This window comes from Gambusia affinis, linkage group LG06 (assembly GCF_019740435.1).
Source record: "Gambusia affinis linkage group LG06, SWU_Gaff_1.0, whole genome shotgun sequence".
Classification (NCBI taxonomy): domain Eukaryota; kingdom Metazoa; phylum Chordata; class Actinopteri; order Cyprinodontiformes; family Poeciliidae; genus Gambusia; species Gambusia affinis.
This window is the reverse complement of record NC_057873.1, coordinates 27,708,664-27,732,404: the sequence shown is the minus strand read 5'-3', so window position 1 is coordinate 27,732,404 and position 23,741 is coordinate 27,708,664. Positions and strand designations below refer to the sequence as shown.

General features: G+C 41.4%; 2 protein-coding genes across 2 annotated transcripts; one reads left to right on the top strand and one right to left on the bottom strand.

Moving 5' to 3' along the window:
* Nucleotides 1-6,038: 6,038 nt before the first annotated feature.
* Nucleotides 6,039-13,314, bottom strand: ywhag2 (3-monooxygenase/tryptophan 5-monooxygenase activation protein, gamma polypeptide 2). The gene is made up of 2 exons (XM_044118995.1): nt 12,985-13,314; nt 6,039-8,488 (listed from the first exon to the last, which is right to left on the bottom strand). The coding sequence occupies exons 1-2, from the start codon at nt 13,069-13,071 to the stop codon at nt 7,832-7,834; spliced, it is 744 nt and encodes a 247-aa protein (XP_043974930.1). The 5' UTR covers nt 13,072-13,314; the 3' UTR covers nt 6,039-7,831.
* On the top strand, nt 12,966-22,324 carry si:ch211-105f12.2 (RIMS-binding protein 2-like). The gene is made up of 6 exons (XM_044118996.1): nt 12,966-13,360; nt 18,551-18,817; nt 20,405-20,561; nt 20,924-21,045; nt 21,142-21,213; nt 21,315-22,324. The coding sequence occupies exons 2-6, from the start codon at nt 18,596-18,598 to the stop codon at nt 21,378-21,380; spliced, it is 639 nt and encodes a 212-aa protein (XP_043974931.1). The 5' UTR covers nt 12,966-13,360; nt 18,551-18,595; the 3' UTR covers nt 21,381-22,324.
* Nucleotides 22,325-23,741: the final 1,417 nt, after the last annotated feature.

Below are 23,741 nucleotides of genomic sequence, written 5' to 3'. Positions count from 1 at the left end.
TGGGAAGGTAGAAGGTGGGATGAGCAGCGCCACACGGAGGGTGATTGACCACGGTAAGTCCCGCCTCCTGACGTAACGCTGATAACCGCCGTCAGAGAGGATGAGCCACTGAGGATTAGAGACGTCTTCCCCCCAGAGAGCAGACACTGGTGGTGGAGAGGAAGCAGAAAGACTGAAGAAGCTGAGAGCTGAAGGTGGAGAACAGGTGGAGGTTAACAGGACCTTACGAAGGGAGCGATGCCTGATGATTAGAGGAGCTGAGGAGAAGATGGGCAACGATAGGCTGGGAGGTGAAGAGAGTCTTCCAGTTTGAATTTACACCCAGGTTTCATTTTCTTTCTTTTTCAAGGTTTTCTTGGCTCTAGTGGCTTTTATTTGATAGTGAAATGACAGGAAAGTGGGTAATGAGAGGAGGGGGGCAAAGGTCACCAAGCCGGGAATCGAACCTGCAACTAAGACCTCCATATGTGGGTTGTGCTTAACCCCTGCACCACCAGAGTTCCTCCAGGTTTCATGTTCAACAGATATAAAAATAACAAAGGGTTAGTAGAGGAGCCATGTTGAGTTTCAGAAAGAGGCTCAATTTCAAAGCACCGAACTACAAAGTAACATTTCTTTTACATCATATTTCATATATATATAGTTAATTGATGGTTCTATAAAATGATATGGCTGGAAAACGCATAACATTCCCCATAGCTTGTAATCCACTTTACAGTTATTCACTGTGTTGTGTTGTTTTATTACATAAAGCCCCATTGAAATAAATCAAAGTTTGTGGTTGTAACAGGACAAAATATGAATATGGGGTGTGAATAATTTTTGCAAGCCACTTTAAGGGCATTTGGCAGTGAAGAGGGTGATCTGTTTCTGTGAAAATACCAGAAGTAGTTTACTCTTCACTGAAAAACAAGGACAAGGAGGCAATAAAAGTTTATAGAGGGAGAATTAAACCAGAAAGCCTCTCATCCATTATTTGAACCTTCAAACACCCACTGAGCTTAAAATCATAACTAATATTGAAGTTCATGTTTCATTTTGGGGGTTTTTTTGGGGGGGGAGGTTTCTCCTACAGTTGGAAAGTTAAAAGGAGCAACATTTATAGTTTACATAATGACATTTAGCTTGGATTTGTTATGTTTTTTGTTCCAGTTGCGTCTCTCCTGAAATGGAAGGCCATCAAGGAGCTGTTATGTAACAACAAGAGGCAGGGAGGGGGGACTTAAATTTAGACTCACCTTTTGCAAACTTGTCCTCATCACACAAGTATTTGTAGTTATAAATAATCACATCTGATTGTTGTTGTTTTTTGGTGGGTTTTTTTAAAGCCTTTTGAAAAATTGATGCGTGTCGCAGCTTTAAATGCTTAGCGACGGGATGCTAGCTCAGATAGCTTCATAAAAACCCTCTGGTTTAAGTGTTGTGGCACTTTCTGATAAATAATACAATGTCTAAATGTTAGCTTGAATAATTCATGTTGAAGCAGTGGAGCGTAACGGCTGCGTTCGTGCCAGAAAAACTCAGCTGCCTTCTGCATCTTATCATTTATCACTTAGGAAAAAACTCATTTTTTACCCGTGTTTGGGCTAATTTTATGCCACTTTTTCAGAAAAAAAACAGCCAAAAACACGCAGACAATGAATCTTTAGTAATAGGATATGATCTTTTTGTATCCATACTAAAGAAGCATATACGGTGTTTAGTGGGAAGGCTGTCACATTGATGTCTCCGGTCTACTCACTGTCTACTCTCAGGCTGCAGGGAAGCCTATTTATAGATCTGTCTCTGTTCTCAGTCCCCCTTTTTTTCTCTTCTTCGCTCTTTTTCCCCTCCTTCTCTACCTCTAATGGCCTGATATTTCTGAAGCTGCACGTCTATAATCTTCCGGAAAATCTATAAGCTGCAGATCATGGCCAGCAGAATTAAAAAAAAATTTTTTTTAAATGTCTAAAACTTGACGCCTCTAGTTTTGGGGAGGTACCCAGAAATACAACAGAGTGTTTCATTCCAACATTTTTTGATTTCCTTTCTGGCTACTGGCCGCCGCCCAAATAAGGAGTCAATTACAAGGAGCTCCGTCTTTGTGGGGGTGACGACTCACCGCTGGTCCGGTGTAATCCCCGACAGCCTTGAGGTTTTTTGGGGGGGTTTATGATGAATGGCTCATCATGGACAGTGAGATCTGTGAACGGCGGGAGGTTCGAGGCCTCGCTTTCATCATGCGGCGTGCTGTTAAGTAAAATCAATAGACAACAGCATCAGAGCGTGGACCTTGTGATGACCTTTCAGCGAAACGTGACAAACTGACTGATGATGGGGGACGAAACAAATAATCTGGTGTTTTAAATGTCAGAGAACAAGACGGAGGGAAAGCCAGCAGAGTTATGTTAATATTCCTAAAGTGGCAGTAATTACTAACTCGTGTTTACTCTCTGACAAGGTCAAAGGCCTCACTTTCTTTACCAGCTTAGCAAGCCCTGGACCCCAAAATGTCTGCTCTGATTCACAAAATGATAATTAAAAGGAGCAGTGTTGTATAAAACCAATACTTTTGATGTATTGATTCTGGTAGTATGTTCTGTTTTAGTCCTACTTGTGTTGAGTTGTTTGTTAGTTTGATTCAGTTTCCTACTTCCCCTGGTTGTGTGCTCTCCATCGCCCCCTGTGCCATTTTCTCTCTTTCTCTCCTCACACCTGCATCCTGTTAGCCAGTCAGTATTTAGACTCATCTCTTTCTCTCACTGGATCCTCATGTTACTTTCCTGGTTGTAGCCTGTTATTTTTCCTGTTCCCTGTTGGCTTTTTCCCCTGGATTCCTGTTTTTGTTCGGCTCTGGCTCCCTGTGTTCCCCGTGTTTTTTTGTACGTTTTTTTTTCCCATCTATTTTTTTGTTGTTGTTAAATACCAAAATCCACTAAACTAAAGTCAAACTTGTGGATGTATTATAAAAGAGAGTATTATATGAAGGCGACTTTTTAAAGCTTTATAATGTTATTGCCTCATGAAAAAACATTCCTGGAGTGTTGCTTTGATCCTTAAATTTATAATGTTATGACTTAAAGGAAATTGGGCTGCTGTCTCTTTAAAAACTTCTTCCCTTTCTGGAACTCCTGCTTCGGGAAGTCATCACAACATTGCTCTTCAGTTAACCCTTTAACGACGCTCCTACGTCGTTAAAGGGTCATGAGAAGCAACTCTTATAATGAGCTCAGCAGATGCTCAGTTCCACCAGGTGTTTGCTAATTGCTGCTGGCTAGTCTGAAGGAGTTGAGTGGAGGAGTTGCAGGGGAGAGCTGCTCTGTGAAGAGGAAGCTTGGAAACTGCAGCTCAGAGGAGTTTAGCGCAGAAATTGTATGTTATTATTCTGGGATTTAGCTAATATTTAGGTCATTCTTACTGTCTGATGTATTGTCATGTAGAACAAAAAAAAAATGTGTGACTGAATTATTGTTGCTGGCAGTGGCTTTCAGTGCAACATATTTTTTTAAAACACGGATTTTTAAAAATCTTTTGCCTTTTTTATCGATTATTAAAGACTTTCTGAAATCCAACAAAGTGGAAGGATAACCTGCCTGTGTTTACGTTCATGGAGGCGTTCTCCTCTCCTCTGCTTCGTGGGTAATATGTGCGCCGTCATCCTCACCTCCCTTTATGTGATGACTGTGATGGGACCCCGGCGGCGCCGAGCGCAGAACAAAATGTTTTCCCCTACATGAAACCAGACTAAAAATCATTTCTTAAGAAAAAGTGAAATTTTATTCCAGTGCTTGTTTGACGTATAGTTAGTTGTGGAATCTATACGTTCCTAGCACAAACATCTATTTAGTTTTCGCTTTAATTGAAAAGAATTTGTCATGCAAGCACTAAATTGAGTTTGAAGCTGCTGGAGATCCAATTACAAATCCGTCAGCTGGCTCCTGGGTGTTTAGGCATTTCTAATGTCACCACAATTTCCCAATATCCGTTACGCAGGAGAAAGGGCTGCAGCGCATTAAAACACCAGAACATATGGAGGTTGATGTTGAACCTCCACGCTTCTTGGGTGCTCAGAGCTTTCTGGGGGGTTTTTGTTTGTTATTTTTTTAATTCCAGGATGCAAAAAGGTGTCTGCAGCAAGCGCAGCAAGGAGCTTGGCTGATGGTGGGATACTTATTATAGCCCTAGCAACAGAGACGGGATTGGAGGCCACGCAGATAGAGCCTTTCAGCTATTGGTTGGAGAGGAGGACCTTTCAAAGCTCTGAATTTCATCTCATGAAAGCTTCAGTGCAGCAGGAAAGGCTGCAGTCGGAAGGTGGTGGTGGTGGTGGGTGGAGGTCAGAGAGGTGGTACAGGGGGTCCACTTCAGTTTATCAATCATCAGAAGGCTCCATCTTCCTGTCTGAAACACACAGATCTGCAGCCTTGATCTTTTCTGAGTACCTGACACAGACCAGGTGAAAAGAAAAGATGCTCTCCTGTCGTTATTTGGATGTTACCTGATACTTTATGATTTATTGTTTTTTTTTTTTGTTTGTTTTTATTTTTTGCAGAATCGTTTGGTGATTTGTGTGCTAAAAGTGCTTTTAAAGGGAATGTGATGTTCGCTGTGGATTCGCTGCTCATGTCTTCTCTCTGCAGCTGAAACCGACTCCATCTCACGATCTCACCCACAAGCACTCAGCACAGGTTTACACAACACACACGATCCCCACCTGAACGCGGCTCCAAGCATGCATGCATATCACACACACACACACACACACACACACACACTCCAGGTTATTTGACCCATAGGGGGCTATATAAAGTCATAGAGTTGCTGTGTGGCATTGTGTGGGCAAAAGGAAGATGTAAAGCAGCAGTATTATGTAAAATTGAATTAAAAAAAACAACTTTACATCAGGTTATAATGTCATCAAAAACATACCTGAAGTGTTGCTTTGATTCTTTCATGAATGTTTGAGGAATTCTTTAATCTCCCATGGCAACCATTCAGCTGAGTAAAACGCCTCGATGGGCCTAGCCCCGCCTACAAGCTGCAGCTCCTCCTCTGTGCTACAGTTTCCAAGCTTCTTCCTGGCCACACCTCCGCTCCTTCAGACTAGCCAGCAGAAATTAGCAAACCCCAGGTGGATGTGCATCAGCTGAACTCATTATAGGAGCTACTTCTCAGAGCAGTGCTGGTAAAAATATTGTTAAAGTTTCACAAAGAGCAGCAGTTTTTAAAGAGACAGAGGCCCAATTTCAAATTTTATCTGTTACTGTAACAGTTGCTTGATTAATAATACTACCCCTTTAACGCTGCTAAATAAAAAGAGACGAGCTGTGTTGATGCAACAATGGCAATACATGGCTAAAATAGACAAAAAAATGAATATATAGATTGATAGCAATAAACAAATAACTTTAATGGACAACAGATGGCAACCAAAAAAATTAAATAAACTAACCATACAGGCTGTATCCCCAGTTTCACCATCAGGTCAGATCCTCTGGATCAAACTACCTCATAACTTGTACATGCATGATGCCGAGTCACAGAAACAACAGAATAAAAGCCAAATAAGCAGAGAAAACTGAATGAAAAGTAAAAAACAACCAAACAAACAAACAAAAAAACGATCACTGCAAAGTCTCTTAGCAACAATAAAAGTCCTAGACATGATTTTCTTTTACAAATAACTTAAAAGAACAACAACAAAAAAACTGAAAATTAAAATAAAATAAAATTGAGGTTTTGGAGCTTCTGCTCTTCAATACATTAAAAAATAAATCAAAGCAGCTGTGGCATACTGTGAGCTCATGCAGGCTGATTCACGATGGAGACGCATAATTGGCAGACATGAACAAGGTTGTGTTACTGGCCTTAAGGCTTCTGGTTTCCCTCTTAAATCCATCAAACCACTGATTTGGTAAAAACAAACAAAAACTGCTGTCCATGTGATATATAAATAATCTATAGAAGTAGCAGCATTAACGACGACAAATGTGTCCAGCAGCTTTTTTTGTGTTTGTTCTGAAACTTTACTAAAGCGTTCTCTGTGGTGTAATGTTGTGCATTAGTGTTTAATGTGCATATATATAACATGCTTGCAGGATGTCCAAAATACTGTAATAGATTCCCTTTTGTTTTTGTCTTCTTTTTTTTTTTATGCTAGAGATTTACTCGCAAATGAGGCATGTAGAAACGATACAGGCACGGAAAATAAAGCACACGAAACAATAAAACGAGCTACGAATGAAGGGCTTCCTCGTAAACGCAAAGTGTGCTCACGGGTGACAACACAACAATACACTGGACCACCGAGGAAATGGTGCATGTATAATGTAGTCATATTCTTTTTTTATTATCATAGCTATTATTCCGGTTCTTGTGCAACTGCTACATAATGACTCACATTCAAGATATTTTTGTCACTCAGGAATACAGCTAAAAGTTATAAAAACAAATAGAGAAAAAAAAAAATCAAACGTATACCGTCAGAAACAAAATATGGTCCATGTAGGCGGATTCATAATAGAAACATTGAGCCTGGAAACGTCACCATTGTCATTTCAAACTGGATAGCATGACAGAAAAAAAAGTACGTAAATACTGTTCAAAGAACAAAATATGTCATAATCATTCTTCAAAGTGAAAAAAAAAACACCAGCTGGTAAGATTAAGTAAGCACTGGTGGGTTATTTTTTTTTCTCTCTTTTTTTTTTGTAAATTATCCTTTTTTTTTTCTTTCATTAACAAATTAAATACACATATTGCATGTCACTAAAGCAACGCCCGTTACAGGTCAATTTTTACGATCACCATTTTGGTATAGCAAATCAAAAATAAAAAAATAAAATCAAAATAAATTAGAAATTAAAAAATATCAACATTAGACAAAGCCTGTTTTGTTCTCAATCATATGAATACTTAACACCCACAGTATAAGTTAATAAAGTCAAGCTACTGTATATAAATACATCACCAGCATGCACAATATTGAATAAGCAATATTATTGTTGTCATCTTACACTGAAGAAACAGTATAGTAGGCATGTGCATTTAATAAAACGAACACAGAAGTAAACCACAAACTCTGAAGCTGCTTTTATCTGTTTTTTTGTCTTTTTTTTTCCATTTTTGTAATTCATTTCGTTAATTCTCTACCTTTTAGTAACCCTCACCTCCACAAAGAATCAGTGGCTCCAATAACACAACAGACTTATCTGTAAGATGCCAAAAGCATTTAAATTAGCAGTAAGCGAGCTCATTTTGACCAAATTTTCTAAATGAAATAATCACGTAAAAATTTCGGGGATTTTTGCTGATTTTTCTACTTGTCAGAGTTACATTAACAGCTTTCAGGGCCCTTACATCTACAACTGGAACCAATGCAGCCTAGTTTATTATTTTTTTTACTGAGACCTTTTTCTTTTTTTTTTTAATTCCCCATTCAAGCATTTTCTCTCTCAAGTGACTCAAATGCATCTCTATCACGTAAAATCTAAGTAAGCAGCTTATCTCGACAGAACAAGATCAGTTCCTATGCCAGTGTGAGGCTGCCATTTCAATCCAACAACAACCACTGCAGGCTGACTGGCTGACGTATCAGTGGTTTTTGGCAAATGTCAAAGAGAAAACCAAGAAGACGGAGGCCCCACCTCTCAACTGTCATATATATTTCTATATATATTTGAACTAAGATTTTAACCTCCCACGCTCACCTCTCTTTTTGATTCTTTTCTTTTAACACATGGAAAAATAAAGAACTGCTGCTGCGGTAGTTTCATCGGCAAAAGCGGCTGCCAAAGTCCACCGGCCCTTCGTAATTTTTTTGACTTTTTGATTTTCGAGGTGAGGCTTCCCTTTAGTTGTTGCCCTCCCCGCCCTCGTCGTCCTGCTGGTCACTTGTCCACAGTGTCAAGTTGTCTCGGAGCAGCTGCATGATGAGAGTGGAGTCTTTGTAGGAGTCCTCGTTGAGGGTGTCCAGCTCGGCGATGGCGTCGTCGAAGGCGGTCTTGGCCAGATGGCAGGCCTGTTCCGGGGCGTTCTGGATCTCGTAGTAAAACACAGAGTAGTTGAGAGCCAGGCCCAGGCGAATGGGGTGAGTGGGCTGCATGTGCTCCTTGCTGATCTCGTGGGCCTCGTTGTAGGCCTTCTCTGAGGACTCCACCACCGTGGCCCTCTTCTCGCCGGTGGCCACCTCGGCCAGGTACCGGTAGTAGTCGCCCTTCATCTTCAGGTAGAACACTTTGCTCTCGTGCTGCGTGTCGCTGCAGTTCTTGATCAGGAAGTTGTCCAGGAGGTTGAGCACGTCCTGGCACACGGCCTCCAGCTCTTTCTCAATCTTCTCCCGGTAGGCCCGCACCATCTCGATCTTTTTCTCGTTGCCATCAGCGGAGGTTTTCTGCTCTATGCTGGAGATCACCCTCCAGGAGGAGCGGCGGGCTCCCACCACGTTCTTGTAAGCCACGGACAGCAGGTTCCTCTCTTCATTGGACAGAGCCTCATTCAACTCCGTCACCTGGAAGACAGAGCACGAATACTGTTAATTCTGAAGAGCCATGCCAATTAATCACTAACCTCTCTCACAAACTGGGTCTGCCTGAAACCAACAAAGAGAAATCCCTATCTGAGATGCTTCTGATCATTAAACCACCAACCAAGCTGATGACATGAGCTTTCAAAAAGCAAGTCATCTTCGTGGAACCAAAGAGGCGTTTAGTTGAACTCCATTTGCTAAAGAAAAACTTCCCCTGGTTGAAGTCCAGTGATCAATTCAAAGCACTTCATAAAAACCTGTAAAATTTCTGTTAATAGCAATAAGAAACATTCCTTTTCCATCATCACAATGGAAAATGATGATGGAAGAAATCCTGAGCTTCAGGATTTTGGTTACTAACAGAAAACCTGATTAGTAAGCCAGTGCATTGGCATTCTTGCATTGAACGCGAAAGATATGAGAAAAAAAGTTCTAATGTATGGACAGCTGATCAAATATTGCGTCCAAGCAGACTTTTTCAACATTGCTCACCTTGAGATTACAATAAAACCTAACACATAGTGTTTCTTCCTTTTAATTTCTCGGCCGGCTCAATGAACACACCACTTTTCATTGCTATGTCACATCATTTCTTGAGGTGTGAAGTCGACTCAGACCTACTAAAGCCAGCTATGACTGCATAGCTCTTGGTCTGAGACGTAACATTGGTGTGTTGACTTCAACCCACCCTCAGAAAAACACTGAAGTCGCTCTGTATGTTAAGTCCCTCTCTACACTACCTCTGGTGTTCATAGATTACCAATCAAGCTGTCAATATTTCACGCATTCAAAACTGTAAAGAGAAATTCTGTGTAAAACTCAGGGTAGGCAAGCTGTTGTGCATACAATAATTGTCAGAATCTCTCTCTAGCTTAGGTAAGCATACTGGTTGGGTGAGGAGCTTTTCAGTTTGATTCAGTTTTCTGGTAAACAACCATCCCAGGCTAATTATCATCAATTATGGACTTCAGTGTGACTCATCCATTCTGTGTTAATAGAAAAAAAGTATGTGCATGACACAATGATCCTTAAATACCTTAACCACACTGTCAATCATCACTATGCCAAACCTTCAACCTGCAAAGTCAGATAAATCCTAAATAAATGAACTGGTACAGGCCTGTTACCACTATGCTTGGCGTCTCTGAGGTGTAACCCTCGCTGGTTGACTTCAAGCCCCCAATCACCTTGGACCTCTCAAAGTAAAATACAAAATTGAGCCACCATTGAGTAGCCAAAGAGACAGGGGCAATAGAGTGTTATTTCTAAGATAAGCATCAGAAACCTCTCATTAAACACAAATCATTTCAGGGTGGTTTTATTTTCCTTTGATGAAACTTCCTCTGGCTGAATTCCAGTGATTTGACGCATTTCACTGCAGCCCTTCCAGTAGGCATCGGTGGCGATAAATATTGAGTTTGAATTACTGATTCACCTTATAGCTATTGGCCTTGTGGTCACTGTCGAGCCACAAAACCTGCTCACCTCTACCTCTGTTGTCTGATATGGGATTTTGACAACCATGGCTGGAGCAGGGTCACCTCAACCTTCTCAAGTGACTAAGGGTGCATTCACACCAGGCCTGTTTAGTTTGCTTCAATTGGACTCTAGTTCATTTGCCTAGAAAATACAGTTTCTTTGGGGTGATGTGACTAAAAAAAGGTCAGCCAAAAAAACCTTCATTTCTGTTCAGTTGAAGTGAACTCTGGTGCGATTTGAATGCATACGTGAACGCCAAGCGGACCAGAGTACACTACAAAGGCATCCTGGGTAAATACAACCAAAACAAATATGTGAGTCATGTAATGCCACTCAGGTTTTGTTTATATTTCATGAAGAAGGAGCTTGTGCCCAGTGTTTACTTCAGTGGTTTTTGCTGCAGCGCCACCACAGGCAAGGGCAGGAATGTTTTTTGTTTTTTTGAAAGGCTTTGTTGGCTCCAGTGACCTTTATTTGAAAGTAGTTCGACGGGAAATAGGGTAATGAGAGAGGGGGAAGAAATGCGGCAAATGTCGCCAGGCCGGGAATCGAGCCTGCAACCACCGCCACGTGGGTCGTGCTTTGCCCCTGCGCCATCACAGCACCCCCCGGTTTGGGGTTTTTTACACATCGCCGTGTGAAAATGAACCGCATCAGCTGAAAATATAACAAATGTCGCGATTTTGGTCCCTGTTTGAACCTTGTCTACCAGACTATCAGGTGTGAAAACACCCTAGAAAGGCCATTGGACATTCAAAGCCCTTCACTGTATTTAGGAGGGGGAAAAAAAAACCTCCTTCAAATTCATCCACAGCTTCCTTTTTCTCTGATTCCAGTTAAATCAGATCCCTTGAGAATGAACTTTGATAATAATTTCTCTGGAGGGAAGCAATCATTAGATTTTTCTAGCTGTTCTCATTTGCCTGCCGAGCGTCCTTCTTCCACAGCAAAGAGGATGAACAATATTTCACTCATCATGCGCAATTCCCAGTTTCCATGGCAATCCATTCATTTAGTGCACCAGTAGTTCCAGCTGCCACGTGTGCAGCTAATGCCAGCTAGCGAGAAATTATATTCAAGAACGTTGGGGGGTGTTAGCAGGAAGGGGAGTGGAGTGAAGGGGTTTAGGGAGAGGAAAGGCAAGAGAAGGAGGGACAGAGACGATTACTGTGCTCTCACAGAGACTGGCGGCTGCAGTGTAAATGAAAACCATGACTGCACGGGTGGTTCACATGTCCCAGTGACCTTCTCTCCGGCTCAAAATGACCTTTTTACCTTTAGTGACATCACTCTGAGCTGAGCCGTTATATTTAGACTCGACTGCATCGGTTGGAACAGACCGTTGATCCGGTCGGGTTAAAACTGATTGCACTGAAAACACAGGTAATGACTGTTTGACATGAGAGGAGCAATGATTTCTCATTTACTGTTACGCGCTCAGGATGGAGGAAGGTGACGTCACAGTGAGTGGGTGGAGAGGGGGTGGATTCGTCCAAGCTTCCTTTGATTCCTCAGTCTTAAGTTCAGGAACAAACCATTCATTGGTTCTATTTTTGATATTGTGTAAAAAAAAAAAAAAAAAGTGCTGGTATCAACATTTTTGATGATTTCACGTGAATATGCTTTAATTTTAGAGCATATTTTTCATGAGGCTAACATGAAGGCAGCAGGGCCTCCCCGTTCTGTGGGCCGCAATGGCATAGGGATTCCCTTTGGTTAGAGGCTGTTTGGGCCCAGTTTGGAGCTGACTGACACAGCAGATTGGATAGGAGGGAATGGAATCCCTTCTTGCAACGATAAACGATGCACAAAGTAGCAAAACGGTTTTCTCCATTAGCAGAGATCGTTTTAATCCGGGCGTCAGCTCAAGGATGTTGCCGGTACCAGTGACACAGCGATTTTTTTTTTCAGTGCTGATATGTCATACAAGGAGGCAGGAGAGGAAAAAAGGAAAAAGGGAGGAAGAGAGGCAAGCAGACAAAGGATCTGTTCTCAACGTTGACCAATAAGAGCTGAGGGAGCTAATGTGAGACGGCCCATCCATGTCATCCACTTCACATCAGTTATTACGCTGTTAAATCAGGAGCTGCTAACCCGAAAACGACGCCAAATTGGTGCCTTGGACACACACCGAGGAGACAGCAGAGGAAGAAATCTGTTCAAACTGACTCACTGCAGTATGACAGAGAATATTCCAGAGAGAAACTGCTGAATCCGACCTTTTGTTTCAAAGGAGAGAACAGCTCCTCTTGGGTGTATTTGAGTAAAAGGTTGGATAAAACATGTTTAAAAGGAGCAGTAGTGTATAATTTATGACAAAGACGAGGAGAAGGAGGTGGAGTGGGAGTAAGGTGGGGGGAGGGAGGTGGTGATGGAGACGGTGGAGGTGGAAGAAGAGGAGGAGGAGGAGGAGGAGGAAGAAGCAGCAGCAGATGATAGGCTTTCTTTTTTTATTCTTTCTGAGGAACCTCACATTGCTCCCAGCACCTCTTCCTCCAAAACGGAGGAAAATGAGACAGAGCGGTACCGGAAGATTAAATCATGAATACGACATTAAGAAATCTGTTGATGCATTGCAGCAGGACCGTCACTCTGATGCCGGGCTCCTGTCCCAGTCCACAGATGAACAGGAGGGCCTGCACCCGTTCTCATTGTAACATCCTCTGAGTCGACAGAAAGGCACCGCCCAATGAGCAGCAGAACACGGCCTGGACCCGACTCAGAGAACAGGGGTAGTGGTAGGGGAGGAGGCGGGGTGGCTGGACCCAACTCAGAGGACAAATGGGGGTGGGGGCCTGAGCTGCAGTCCAGCTGATGACAATGTAATAAAGAGATTTACTGCTATTTCACAGCTGCTGCTGAGTGTGGTAGCTGTTAAAATGGAGCTAACAAGAACCAGAAGCACATTCCCACCCATCCCTCAGTCACCATCATCATCACTCAGCCACCATCATCATCACCATCATCCCTCCCCCCACCTGCTGTTGGATTGGACTTACCGACTTCATGGCTGCTGCCATATCATCATATCTCTCTGCCTGCTCGGCCAGCCTGGCTTTCTGCACCAGCTGCTCGCGGTCGACCATTTTCTCTACTGGTTAGTGCTGGGAGGGGACGGGGGGCTTTGCTCGGTCGAGCTGCGCGACGTGGACTTCGTGGAGGAAAACGGCTGATATTTGAAATTGCAGTGCAGTGAAATCCTAGGCGAAGCGCGTGCTGCAGCTGTTCCCTACTGTCTGTCTGAGGCTCAGTGCAGACGGGACACCCTCTCTCCTCTCCCTCTCTTTCCTCTCTCTATCCCCCTCCCTCCATGCCTTCCTCCTCCTCTTCCTCCTCTTCACACACTCTCCACGGGCTGCGTCATCACTCGGGAAGGTGGGTGTCTGTGCAAATGATGTAACACTGCATACATGGGAGGCAGACAGACATGAGCAGGAGGATGGGGCTGGATGGTACTGAAGGCCTTCTGGGAAATGGAGTTTATTGAAGTGGCAGCAGCATGCTCGTGCAGAAAGCAGGGAATCAACTGGCATTGAATGCTAAGCTGTTGTCAGACATAAACACACATAAAATACATTTATAAGATGTTGTTTCTCCACTGGTAGTCCAGTAGATAAAATTGTAACATTTGTTACATTTTCAGCTTTGAAACCCTTTGAAAAATATGTTCCCCTCCTCATGTGGTGGAGCTGCAACAAGAACCACTGAAGGAAACGACAGGAAAACCTCTGAAGAAGACATGAGAGCAGCTTCCTTTCTTCACAAAATGTAAACAAATGGAGTGGCATCCGATTTTAGCAGTAGCAGGATTTCTCTTTTTTGTCTTTGCTGGATGACCACGAGCCACTTCTCCTGCTAGAGCTAGACTTGCTGTATTTACCCAGAATGCCCTGCACTCTAGTCGAGCGGTTTGGTGTTCACATATGCATTAGAGCCACACCAGAGTTCGCTTCAGCCAAAGAGGGTGTGCTTGTGAGGCCTTGTGGAGTTTCAGGGATTCGAGGAGGTGGAGGTCTCATGCCGACCCTGATTAGATGCCGCCCTGGGCCGATGCCCATGTCACCCATATCAGAAACCGCCAGTGGCGAAGACTGACACAGTCTTCGCAACTGTCGACAGACCTTCGACAGACCCAGGCCTGTGCTTCGACAGGCCTGGGTCAAATAATCAGATCATGAGCAGGATGTGACTGCACACCAAGGAAGTAATTGAGCCATTTTGATTCAGGCTTGTTGAACCAGGCGCTCATCTAAACATTACAGGACACGGGGCCTCAGGAACTGGATCAGTTATGGTCAGGGAATCCTGATCATTCCATCACTTCACTGTGACGGGATGGAAAGTGGTTTTAAAAATGTTTTCTAGTTGAAATCTGACTTGTGAGTTTGTAGGTCGATGGTTATTGTAGAAAAACTCTACAATAGAAATTCACACTTTTGGTAAGAACATTTTCTGAGAGTTCAACAATAAGTTGCTTGACCTCAAAATCTGACCCCTATGGAGGAATATTAAGAAGAAAGACATTCAAAATCTACAAAAATCCCAAGCCATAAGCTACATAGGCGAAACGGTAAACCTGGGGAAGAAGGTGTTTTGGCCAGATGAGACCAAAAAAGTTTTTGGCCAGCCTGCAAAACACCAGGAAAATGAACCATGCAGATCCCAGTGAGTTTCAGATTTAATGGGGAAATGATTGGAGCTACATTCAGTTATGTCCTGAAAAACAAAACTGTTTATTGGATGAAAAAAAACTTCAGCAGGAGCAGAACTTCACCTTTCAGCAAATTAAAACAAAGGAACAGTTTAGATTAATTTACTGTCATAAGGAGGAGGCCCCGGGGAAGACCCAGGACACGCTGAGGGGACTTTGTCTCTCAGCTGGCCTGGGAACGCCTTGAGATTCCTTCGGATGAACTGGAACAAGTGGCTGGGGAGAGGGAAGTCTTCCCTTTCCGACCCCGGATAAGCGGAAGAAGATGGATGGATGGATGGATGGATGGATGGATGGATGTTAGTTTGCATACACTCTCGATTCAGTTAACTCTTCAGACTTACCAAAACGTATTTGCAGTTATCATTGAGGTGATGTCACATTTTGTTGGTCTGTGACATAAAATTGCCATACAAAACATTGACAAAAAGTAGAAAAATAAACAGGACTCAGGGTTAGAGATACTGATTTGTAAACCTCTATAAAAGATTTCAACTTGAACAACTACTCTCTAGAATATTTAATATGTCTCATTTTATTTAAAATCTTGATTTTAAGTCTCTTTTACAACTCTGGGTCATCAAGATTTGACATCGTTTGATTTTGATTTATAGGTTAAACTAGAAAATTTGATTAACTTAAAATCACCTCATGGATTTTTCTATTGTAATTGTTTACATGTCAAAAAGTTTTGTTTGTATTAAATAAATTTTGATCTAGAGATATTTTGATTTCAGGTTCTTAATCTTTCTCAAGAAGCTGTCTCTCCCGACCTGCAACTTTAGCTGTTAGAGCTCCACCTTCTGGCCAGGATTAGTAAAGAAACCGTGGGACTGTTAGTTAAAACCTGCATGAATGAAACTTAAGAAAGATTGTTCCAGTAATGATTTAACTTCACTTTCTTTACTTCTTTCGTTTCTGGGGAAATTCTTGTGTTACAGTGTGCAAACATTTAACCTGATAAAACAAAATACAGAGGAATTATGCAACAGATTAGGACAAGCATGTTCTGAAGTGTCTCTTTCAAGTATTGGGTATCTCATATTTGATGTGACTGTGTGTTAATATATGTGTTCCCAATAAATCCTCTGGATTAATCAGAAAAATATTGATTACGCTTGAATTACATTGTGTCTCATTTAAAGTCTGAAAGAAAAAAAACTACAAGAACACACACAGAAAAATTCTATCCATGCATCCATCCATCTATTCATCCATTGTCTTGTGCTTTTCCAAGGTTGGAAAGAAGCCTAAGTAGGGAGGTCCAGACTTCCCTCTTCTCTCTGCCAGATGAAAAATACAAAGAAGATATTATAGCCAATCAAATTAGATTAAATGTGAAAGAAACATTTCCCAATTTTTCTCGTTGTCCATTTGCCAAGCCAAGATTATCAGTAGACCCCATCTGGCAATGTCTTACAAAAGTTTCTGGAGTTTGTGGATGTGCTGCTGCTCAGAGCGAGACCACAGAAAAACGTAGCAAAGCACACAAACCCCCAGATTTTGCAGCGCTCTAAGAAGCCACAAGGTAGTTTATTTTTACACTGCAACTGAAATGTGTGGTTTGCAGGCTGGGTAGCATGATTTATGTGAAATAAACAGCAAGCTTCGTACATTGCACATTTATTTGGTGCGTCCTGTTCAGTTACTTCAATTCCTGTTAATTTGAGGTGGATTTTATTTTTCAGTGACAAAATGTCTGCAATTGTCACCAGCTTTTTTGCGGGAAACATTTTGCTTGAACACTGACATTGGCTTGTGGTAAAAGGTTCATGTTTAGAAAATCTTGTTCTAGTGGAATTTTCTTGATAGTTACAGAACAAGTTTATTTGAGGTCTTGGTGGGAAAAAAGTGCTCTTTCTATTAGGAGTAGAGTTAAAACAACTTTAGTGAGTAACCACTACTGGTTTGAAAAATGTTTGCTCCATTTTTCTCTTTAGGATGTAACTTTAAGTTTTTTCATGTTCAGTCAATTTCAAATCACAGCATCTCAATAAGATCCAGATCTGGTCTTTGACCTGACCCAGGATTTTCCATATTTTGAATTCTCAGATAGTGTTTGGTGGATTTATTGGTATGTTTTGGTTCACTGACCACATTGAAAGGTCCGGTGCTACTTCAGTTTTATTTTTTTTCACGTTTTATATTTTCCCCTTACATAAGCGCACCATGAATTTTATACAGTATAATCTAAAGTGGATGTGACAATGACTCATCCACTTTAATGCTTCACAGTTGTTAAGAGACTCTTTTCTAGGACTGCTATAAAATGTCATCTGTTCTGGTGTCCAAATAATTCAGACTCATCTGTCTAATGAACATCATTCCTGGAATCCTGATCTTTGACTATGTTCTTTCTGGCAATTTGAGGGGTTTTTTATTCTCTGAGAGCGAATGTCTCCTGTTTTTTTTTAATTGTTTATTAAGAAACACATACTTAAGAGTACAGTGTCTCCTGAAAACTTACATGTCTTGAGAACTTACATTTGACTACAGCTGCCGGTAATGGAAAAAATGTCAATACAGATGAAGTCGTCTGAGCAACTTCATCTAAATCAGTGTTTCTCAATTGCAGTCCTCAGGCCCCCCTGCCCTGCGTGTTTTAGGTGTTTCCCTTCTGCCAAACGCCTGGATTGAATATGTGGGTGATTAACAGGCTTCTGCAGCACTTGATGGTCATGCAATCATTTGAATCAGCTGCTCTGGAGTAGAGGTACATCTAAAACATGCAGAGCAGGGGGGCCTGATGACTGGAATTGAGAAGCGCTGATCTAAATACATCTGGGAACAATACTATTTAAACTACGGGCATCATTAAACCATAGGAACAGGAAAAATGAATCCAAGGACAATTATTTAGCTAGTTACTGATTAATTAGCTTATTAGACATTTCTTTGCTCTAGTGACCATTTTTCTTTCCTTGTCAAAAAAGAATTTCTGTTGCCAGGTTTGACAGATAATAATGAAGCTTTTCTACTTTATTATATTCTAGCCTAGTGGGGTGTAGAACAGCCAAGCCTAATCTAGCCTAGCCTTGTCTCATCTAGTCTATTTTGCCTGGGTTGCTCTTGAACATTGACTATGAGCAAATTTTGAAACAAAAACTATTAATGATTATCTGTCAGCTTGTGTTTGCCTATTACATAAAATTACCATAAAACACATTGAGATCTGTGGTTGAAACATGACAAAAATGTTGTAAAGTTCAAGGCGTCGTACGTGTGTGGAAAAACAAGTCGGACATGTCCAACACAGATCTTTCAAAATCAGTTTTCCTTTTTACATTTTAGTCCATCCCAATTATCACAATAGCTGTCAAAACTTTTGTTTCTCTTAGGAGCAGCTTGCCACCTACCCTGCCAACTAAATGTCAAGAGAGGAAGTGTTTGTTTTCCATGGCCTGTGAACTGGGTCAAGCCATCTAAGCAGGAAGTGGAGGAGTTTAAAAAATGGCCCTAATCAAGGCAAAATATTCACACTGTCAGCTATACTGCAGACAAATGGATAAATAATTGTGCTTGACTCTTCTTGGAATTGGTTGGAAGTTTTTTAATTTTATATCTTAAACAGTTGTTTGTTCAGTATTAATGTAAAGAACTCTTCAAAGGTCACTACATGCTCCAAATGTATCTCCTTGTTGTCTCTAAGATGCAATGAAAAAGGTAAATTATTGACTTGGTGCTTTCAATTGACGTCTTCCCTGTCATTTGTTTTCAAACTGCAGTCTTACAGTGCACAGTCTTTGCTGAACTAATAAATCCATCTACTTGCTTCAAAGAGGATTACAGCTCCTTCTGCTTAGCTTAGTTACCTCAAATTAGGATGAAGCTAAAGAGAGGTCTGCTGTCTACAGCAGCCATCTGTCTGCCAGGTGGACGGTCGGGAGCTGCCACCGCTGATGGAGACAAGACTAGAGCTGGATGTGTTGATATACCCTGATGAGGTGAGGGTCGCCACCCCGGAGGACCTCAGGCAGTGGGACCTGGAGACCGCCAGCCAGGTCTCCATCCCCACCGTTCGACTCTTTGTGGCGCTTTACCCGTACAACCCGGCCGCCATGTCTCCCAACCCCGACACGGCCGCAGAGGAGTTGCCCTTCGTGCCTGGCCAGATCATCAAGGTAAAAACGTTTTATGTCTTAGTGATTCTCTGCAATGTGTGTTGTGCTTCCTCATTTTCAATCTGCAGAGAGGTTTCTTTGAAATTAGATACTGCTGCTGTTTCCTGTTTGTGCAGGCCCGCTGAACAAGTACAGAGACATGAACTCTTCTTTTGAGTTCCTGTAACTGTTTTTTTCTTTTCTGTTTTTTTGCTGCTCATTTAGGTGACTTCCCGCCTTTTTTCACTCAGTTCTTTGCCACACGCACACACACACACACACGCCTACACACGCACACACACACACACACACACACACACACAATATGTTTTAATATCTCCACAAGGGATTTTTCATTCATTTTTATGGCTAACCTCTAACCCCACCTTACCTTACCCCATGCCTACCCCTAACCTAAACTCAATTCACACCTTAGTCTCACCCTTACCCATAACGTAATAACAGCATCTCTTCTTATGGAGCTCGGGCTTTGTGCCTTGTAAGGAGCAGTGGGTCCTCAAAACATAAGTGTTTGTAGAGAAAATGGGCCTTACAATGTATAAAATACAAGGAGACACACACACACACTATATCTTTCTGTGTTCACGAGGACTTTTTTATTCATTCATTTTCATTCATTTCTGTAGTCTAACCCTGCTCTTTATCCAAAACTTAATCATTACCAGTTCACGTCTAACCGTTAGTCTAACCTCATCTCAGTTCACACCTTTGTCCTAAACCTAACCCATAACCCCAAAACTGCCCTTCTTATGGGGTTTGGACCCCATAAGAAGCAGCAGGTTCCCATAAAGTAGCGTTAGAAAAATGGTCCTTACAATGTATCAAATACAAGAACACACACACACACACACACACACACACACCGGTATTTCTAGCAGTATTAGTACATTCTTTTGAGTTCTATGATTACTCAACTTAATCAATCAATCATTAATCAACTTACCCTTGATTTAAGCATTACCGGTATATTTCATTTGCTCTCTTGGTCTTTGAGTAGTAAAGATAAATCCACAATCATTCATACCCCTAGGAGATTTAGGTTTGTGTTAGATGATCTCGTACACCACTTTGGAACGGCAACACACTATTTGTAAGGTGCAATAAAAGTAAATTTGACTTGACTTAAAATTATTCTAATTCTACTAAGAGGGCTTTTATTTTTGACAATAAATAAGATGAAGAAAATGAAGATAGACAATATAAAAGTGTAAGTTTTCTAATTATGTTTTTATTTACATGTGAATGAATAACAGCTTGTTGAAAAAAATTAGGCAAATTTCTTCAAATGGCAATCAAACTCTGCTCTTTGCATGTTTTAAATGGTACGTCAGTAATTCGTGCTCAGTATTGTGCTCTGAGTCTTTTAACTTGGAAGGCCTCTTTGCCACTAAATGCTAAAATAAACATTTTCAAACCTTTGACTGGGCCACTTCAGAACATTAATAATTTTGCTACTTGTCAGGAAGTCAGGAGAAACACGTTAGCAAAATTAGCAATCTGAAAATATTCTGAAAAAGCAACCTAAACAAGTGCACACCTTAGTGTCTGAACACAGTGATGAGACGTGCGGTCTGTGTGCCTCGCCAGGTGTTTGGAGACAAAGACTCAGACGGTTTCTACCATGGAGAGTCTGGTGGTCTCTCTGGCTACGTGCCAAGCAACATGGTGGCTGAAGTCCCAGTGGACGACGAGTACCTGAAGCACGTTCTCATGCAGCAGGGTTTCCTGCCTGTGGACCACGCAGGTACCAACTCTTCATTTTCTGCAAGAATGTCAGACTGTGACTCGCTGACAGAAAATAGAGAGAAAATGAGCCTAAATCAGCAAAAACACATTTTGCACTCAAGCATCTTTAATGTTATTGACTGGAAAAATCTGATTAGAGCTAAACTCTCTTCCAGTTCCTCTGAGCCCATGTGCAAGGTTAGCTTAGAGCAGTTTGCTTTATGTAGGAAGTGGTAACAAAAAAAAAGGTTATTTAGCATTTTGTGTTTGTGAGCTCATAAGTCAGGCTTGAAATTTGATTACAGCTTCTCTACTTGTTTTGTCTTCTTCTTTATTTTACTCTTGTTTAAAGAATATGTTTTCACATTTTCTGCAAAACAGGCATGTCTTTAACACCAGAGCTAAGTGATGCTGGCAGCATTCGCGAAGATGTGATCGTTAGAAGAATGGTGGCCTTATTCGACTACGATCCATGGGAAAACTCCCCCAACATAGACAGTGAAGTGAGCGCTTCAAATGTCAAACTAACCACAGATTTCTGCACATTACCTATCTGTAGGCGGGTCTTCAACCCTTAAATGAATTTCCTTGGGTTTCAGGCCGAACTGGGCTTTCGATCTGGAGACATCATCTATGTGTTGGGTGACATGGATCAAGACGGTTTTTACTTTGTGAGCACAAACTCTGCTGTGAATCTATGACTGATTTCTCACTTAATGTTTGCACAGAAGTTCATTTTTCTCTCTTTCTCTCTCTTTTTTTTTTTTAAAAGGGAGATCTTCACGGAAGACGAGGTTTGGTTCCCTCGAACTTCCTGCAGCCCTTACCCTGGAGTTAGACACTGTGTTAACACCTCTGCTACTAATGCCAAGTCACATGCACAATCAAATCAGCAGTTTGTACTGAGAAAATGTAAATATGTCAAATATTTGTATATATTTTTATTTTATAGAGTAGCGTTGCATTACTTTTGCTGTAGAAGGCCTTCAAAGTATGCCAAGTAGCCCACCACAACAATCAGGATGAAGAACAATGAAGAGAAACAGGTTATAGGATAAGATTCTTTATTGATCACTTTAAAGAAAAACTCCAACTCACCTTATAGGGAAAAAAGAGACCATTTTTAAGACCATGATTTAATCAAGAATATATTTTTTTGTAATCCAGCAAACTTATTTCCAGAGAATTTAACTTGATGGATGTCTGGTGACTTCTAGCCTTAAAAAAATACACTTTTAGTCACAGCATTGTGCAGACCAGAGTGTATGAATCTAGTTTGCCTTATATTGTGTTCATCTGCTTTCTGTAACATGCTTAATTTCTGATGCAAGAGGTCATAAATAACATATTGAAACATTCATGTAAAAACAAAAAAGCTTAGAAAACCGAGTTAAAGCAACATCATGCTTCCATCTACAGATAAGATTTAATCATTTTGTCAATAAATGTCATCAAAATTAACATCAATCTGTTGGTTAATAGAACATTGTACAAAGTTTAAAACGGTTCAAATCAAGTGCATAAACTTTGACATCATCCGGCTTGGTTCTTCTTTCACTCTCCTCTGCAGCTAACAGTATACTCATCCATAAAGTAGGAAACACTACACTGTGTAGTGAAGTTTAGTAGTGCTTTCTACTTTATGGGTGACAACACTGTATATCAGTGGCTTCTGGGTGCTCCCGCTCAAACTCCAAAGAACGGCGGCGAAGGTGAAGGCTGGTTTCCACAAACTTCCAACTCAACATCATTCAATTTAAACAAAAATAACAGCAACAAAACTACCAAAGCTTAGAGTAAAATCAAATTAATAATGAAGCATTTTAATGTAAAAAGAGACAAAACGGTAAAAACAACCAGCAGGTTTCCCAATGATTAGATAAACCCACTTGTCAAGATCTTACCAGCGTTTCGACTTCTGCAGAAGAGAGGAAACCCAGAAGTGAGCGCGATCTTTTTATTAACCCTGTCTGAGCCACGTGGTCAACACAGGAAAAGCTCACACACACACGCACACCCACACATTTGTGGTTAGCATGTTGAAGTGTCATCACATCCTTAAAGCTGAAATAAAAGTTAATTGCCATAAAATAGAATGTTTTCCATCTTTCTTGATGTTTTTCTTTTCATTATTTGGTTTTTGAACTTGTGGTTGATGTGACTCAAATTACTCAGTCATTTTGTTTTGTAACTTTTGACATTTGATCATAAATACTAAATAGTTCAATTGGATGTTCTTTGACTTTGCGGAAGTGTCTCTGAATTCATGTATTTTCAATGATTGCTCTTTTGTCAGTTTGAATGTACAGTTCGAAGACACACTCATGCGAAGCCGAGGATGCAAATTCAAACTCTGAACCTATGAATGCATCGCTGCTGCTGCCTCCCTTTTAAGGAAATAAAGCTCAGAGATGAAGCTTTGCATTGGCGGCAAATTTGGACCCTCATGATTCCAGACATCAACAATAATTTACATGAAAAAAAAGATCTAGAAAGCTTAAATTTCAGGAGAACTTTAGGTAAAAAAAAAAAAAAAAGAAAGGATGGAAGCTATGCAGGTGTTTCATTCTGCGTTTCAGATTACAGGAAGGCCTTCATATGTTCACCATGTTTCTGAGAACTTCTTCACGCCTACCTCTGTGTATGATAAGGTGTGTGTGTGGGTGTGTGTGTGTGTGTGTGTGCGTGTGGGGGGAGGGTCTGTTGCAGAGGCTTCCCCATCCCCAAGCGAGGCGGTGCACACTCTGCTCTGCAATGTGCATGCAGCAACAGAAACTTTGCAAGCGGAGCAGAGACAGCCTTGTGTCCTCCGTTGTCACAGCAACGCCAAACCTCAGAGTCACACCAAGAGAAATAAGAGGAAGTTGGGGGAGGGAGGGGGATGGGCAGCGATCAAACTGAGAAAAGATGGCCCTGATAGGAAAGAAGAAAAAAGAGAGAAGCAGTGGTGCTAAAAATATTAAGTGTCTGAACCGACAGTAAATTTAACTGGACAGAAAGCTAAGAAAGCAAATACGAATGCAGCAAAAAGACAAAAAAAGCGTGCTCATGTTTGTCAGCAGGCGTGTGTGTGTGTGTTCAGAGTGAACCCATGGTGGAGGAGCATGACTTTGCAGCCAGCAGATTATGTCAGCACTGTTGCACCCAGAGCTCTGCTTGCATCACACGTCTATTCCTGTGCAATGTGGGACTGCATCCA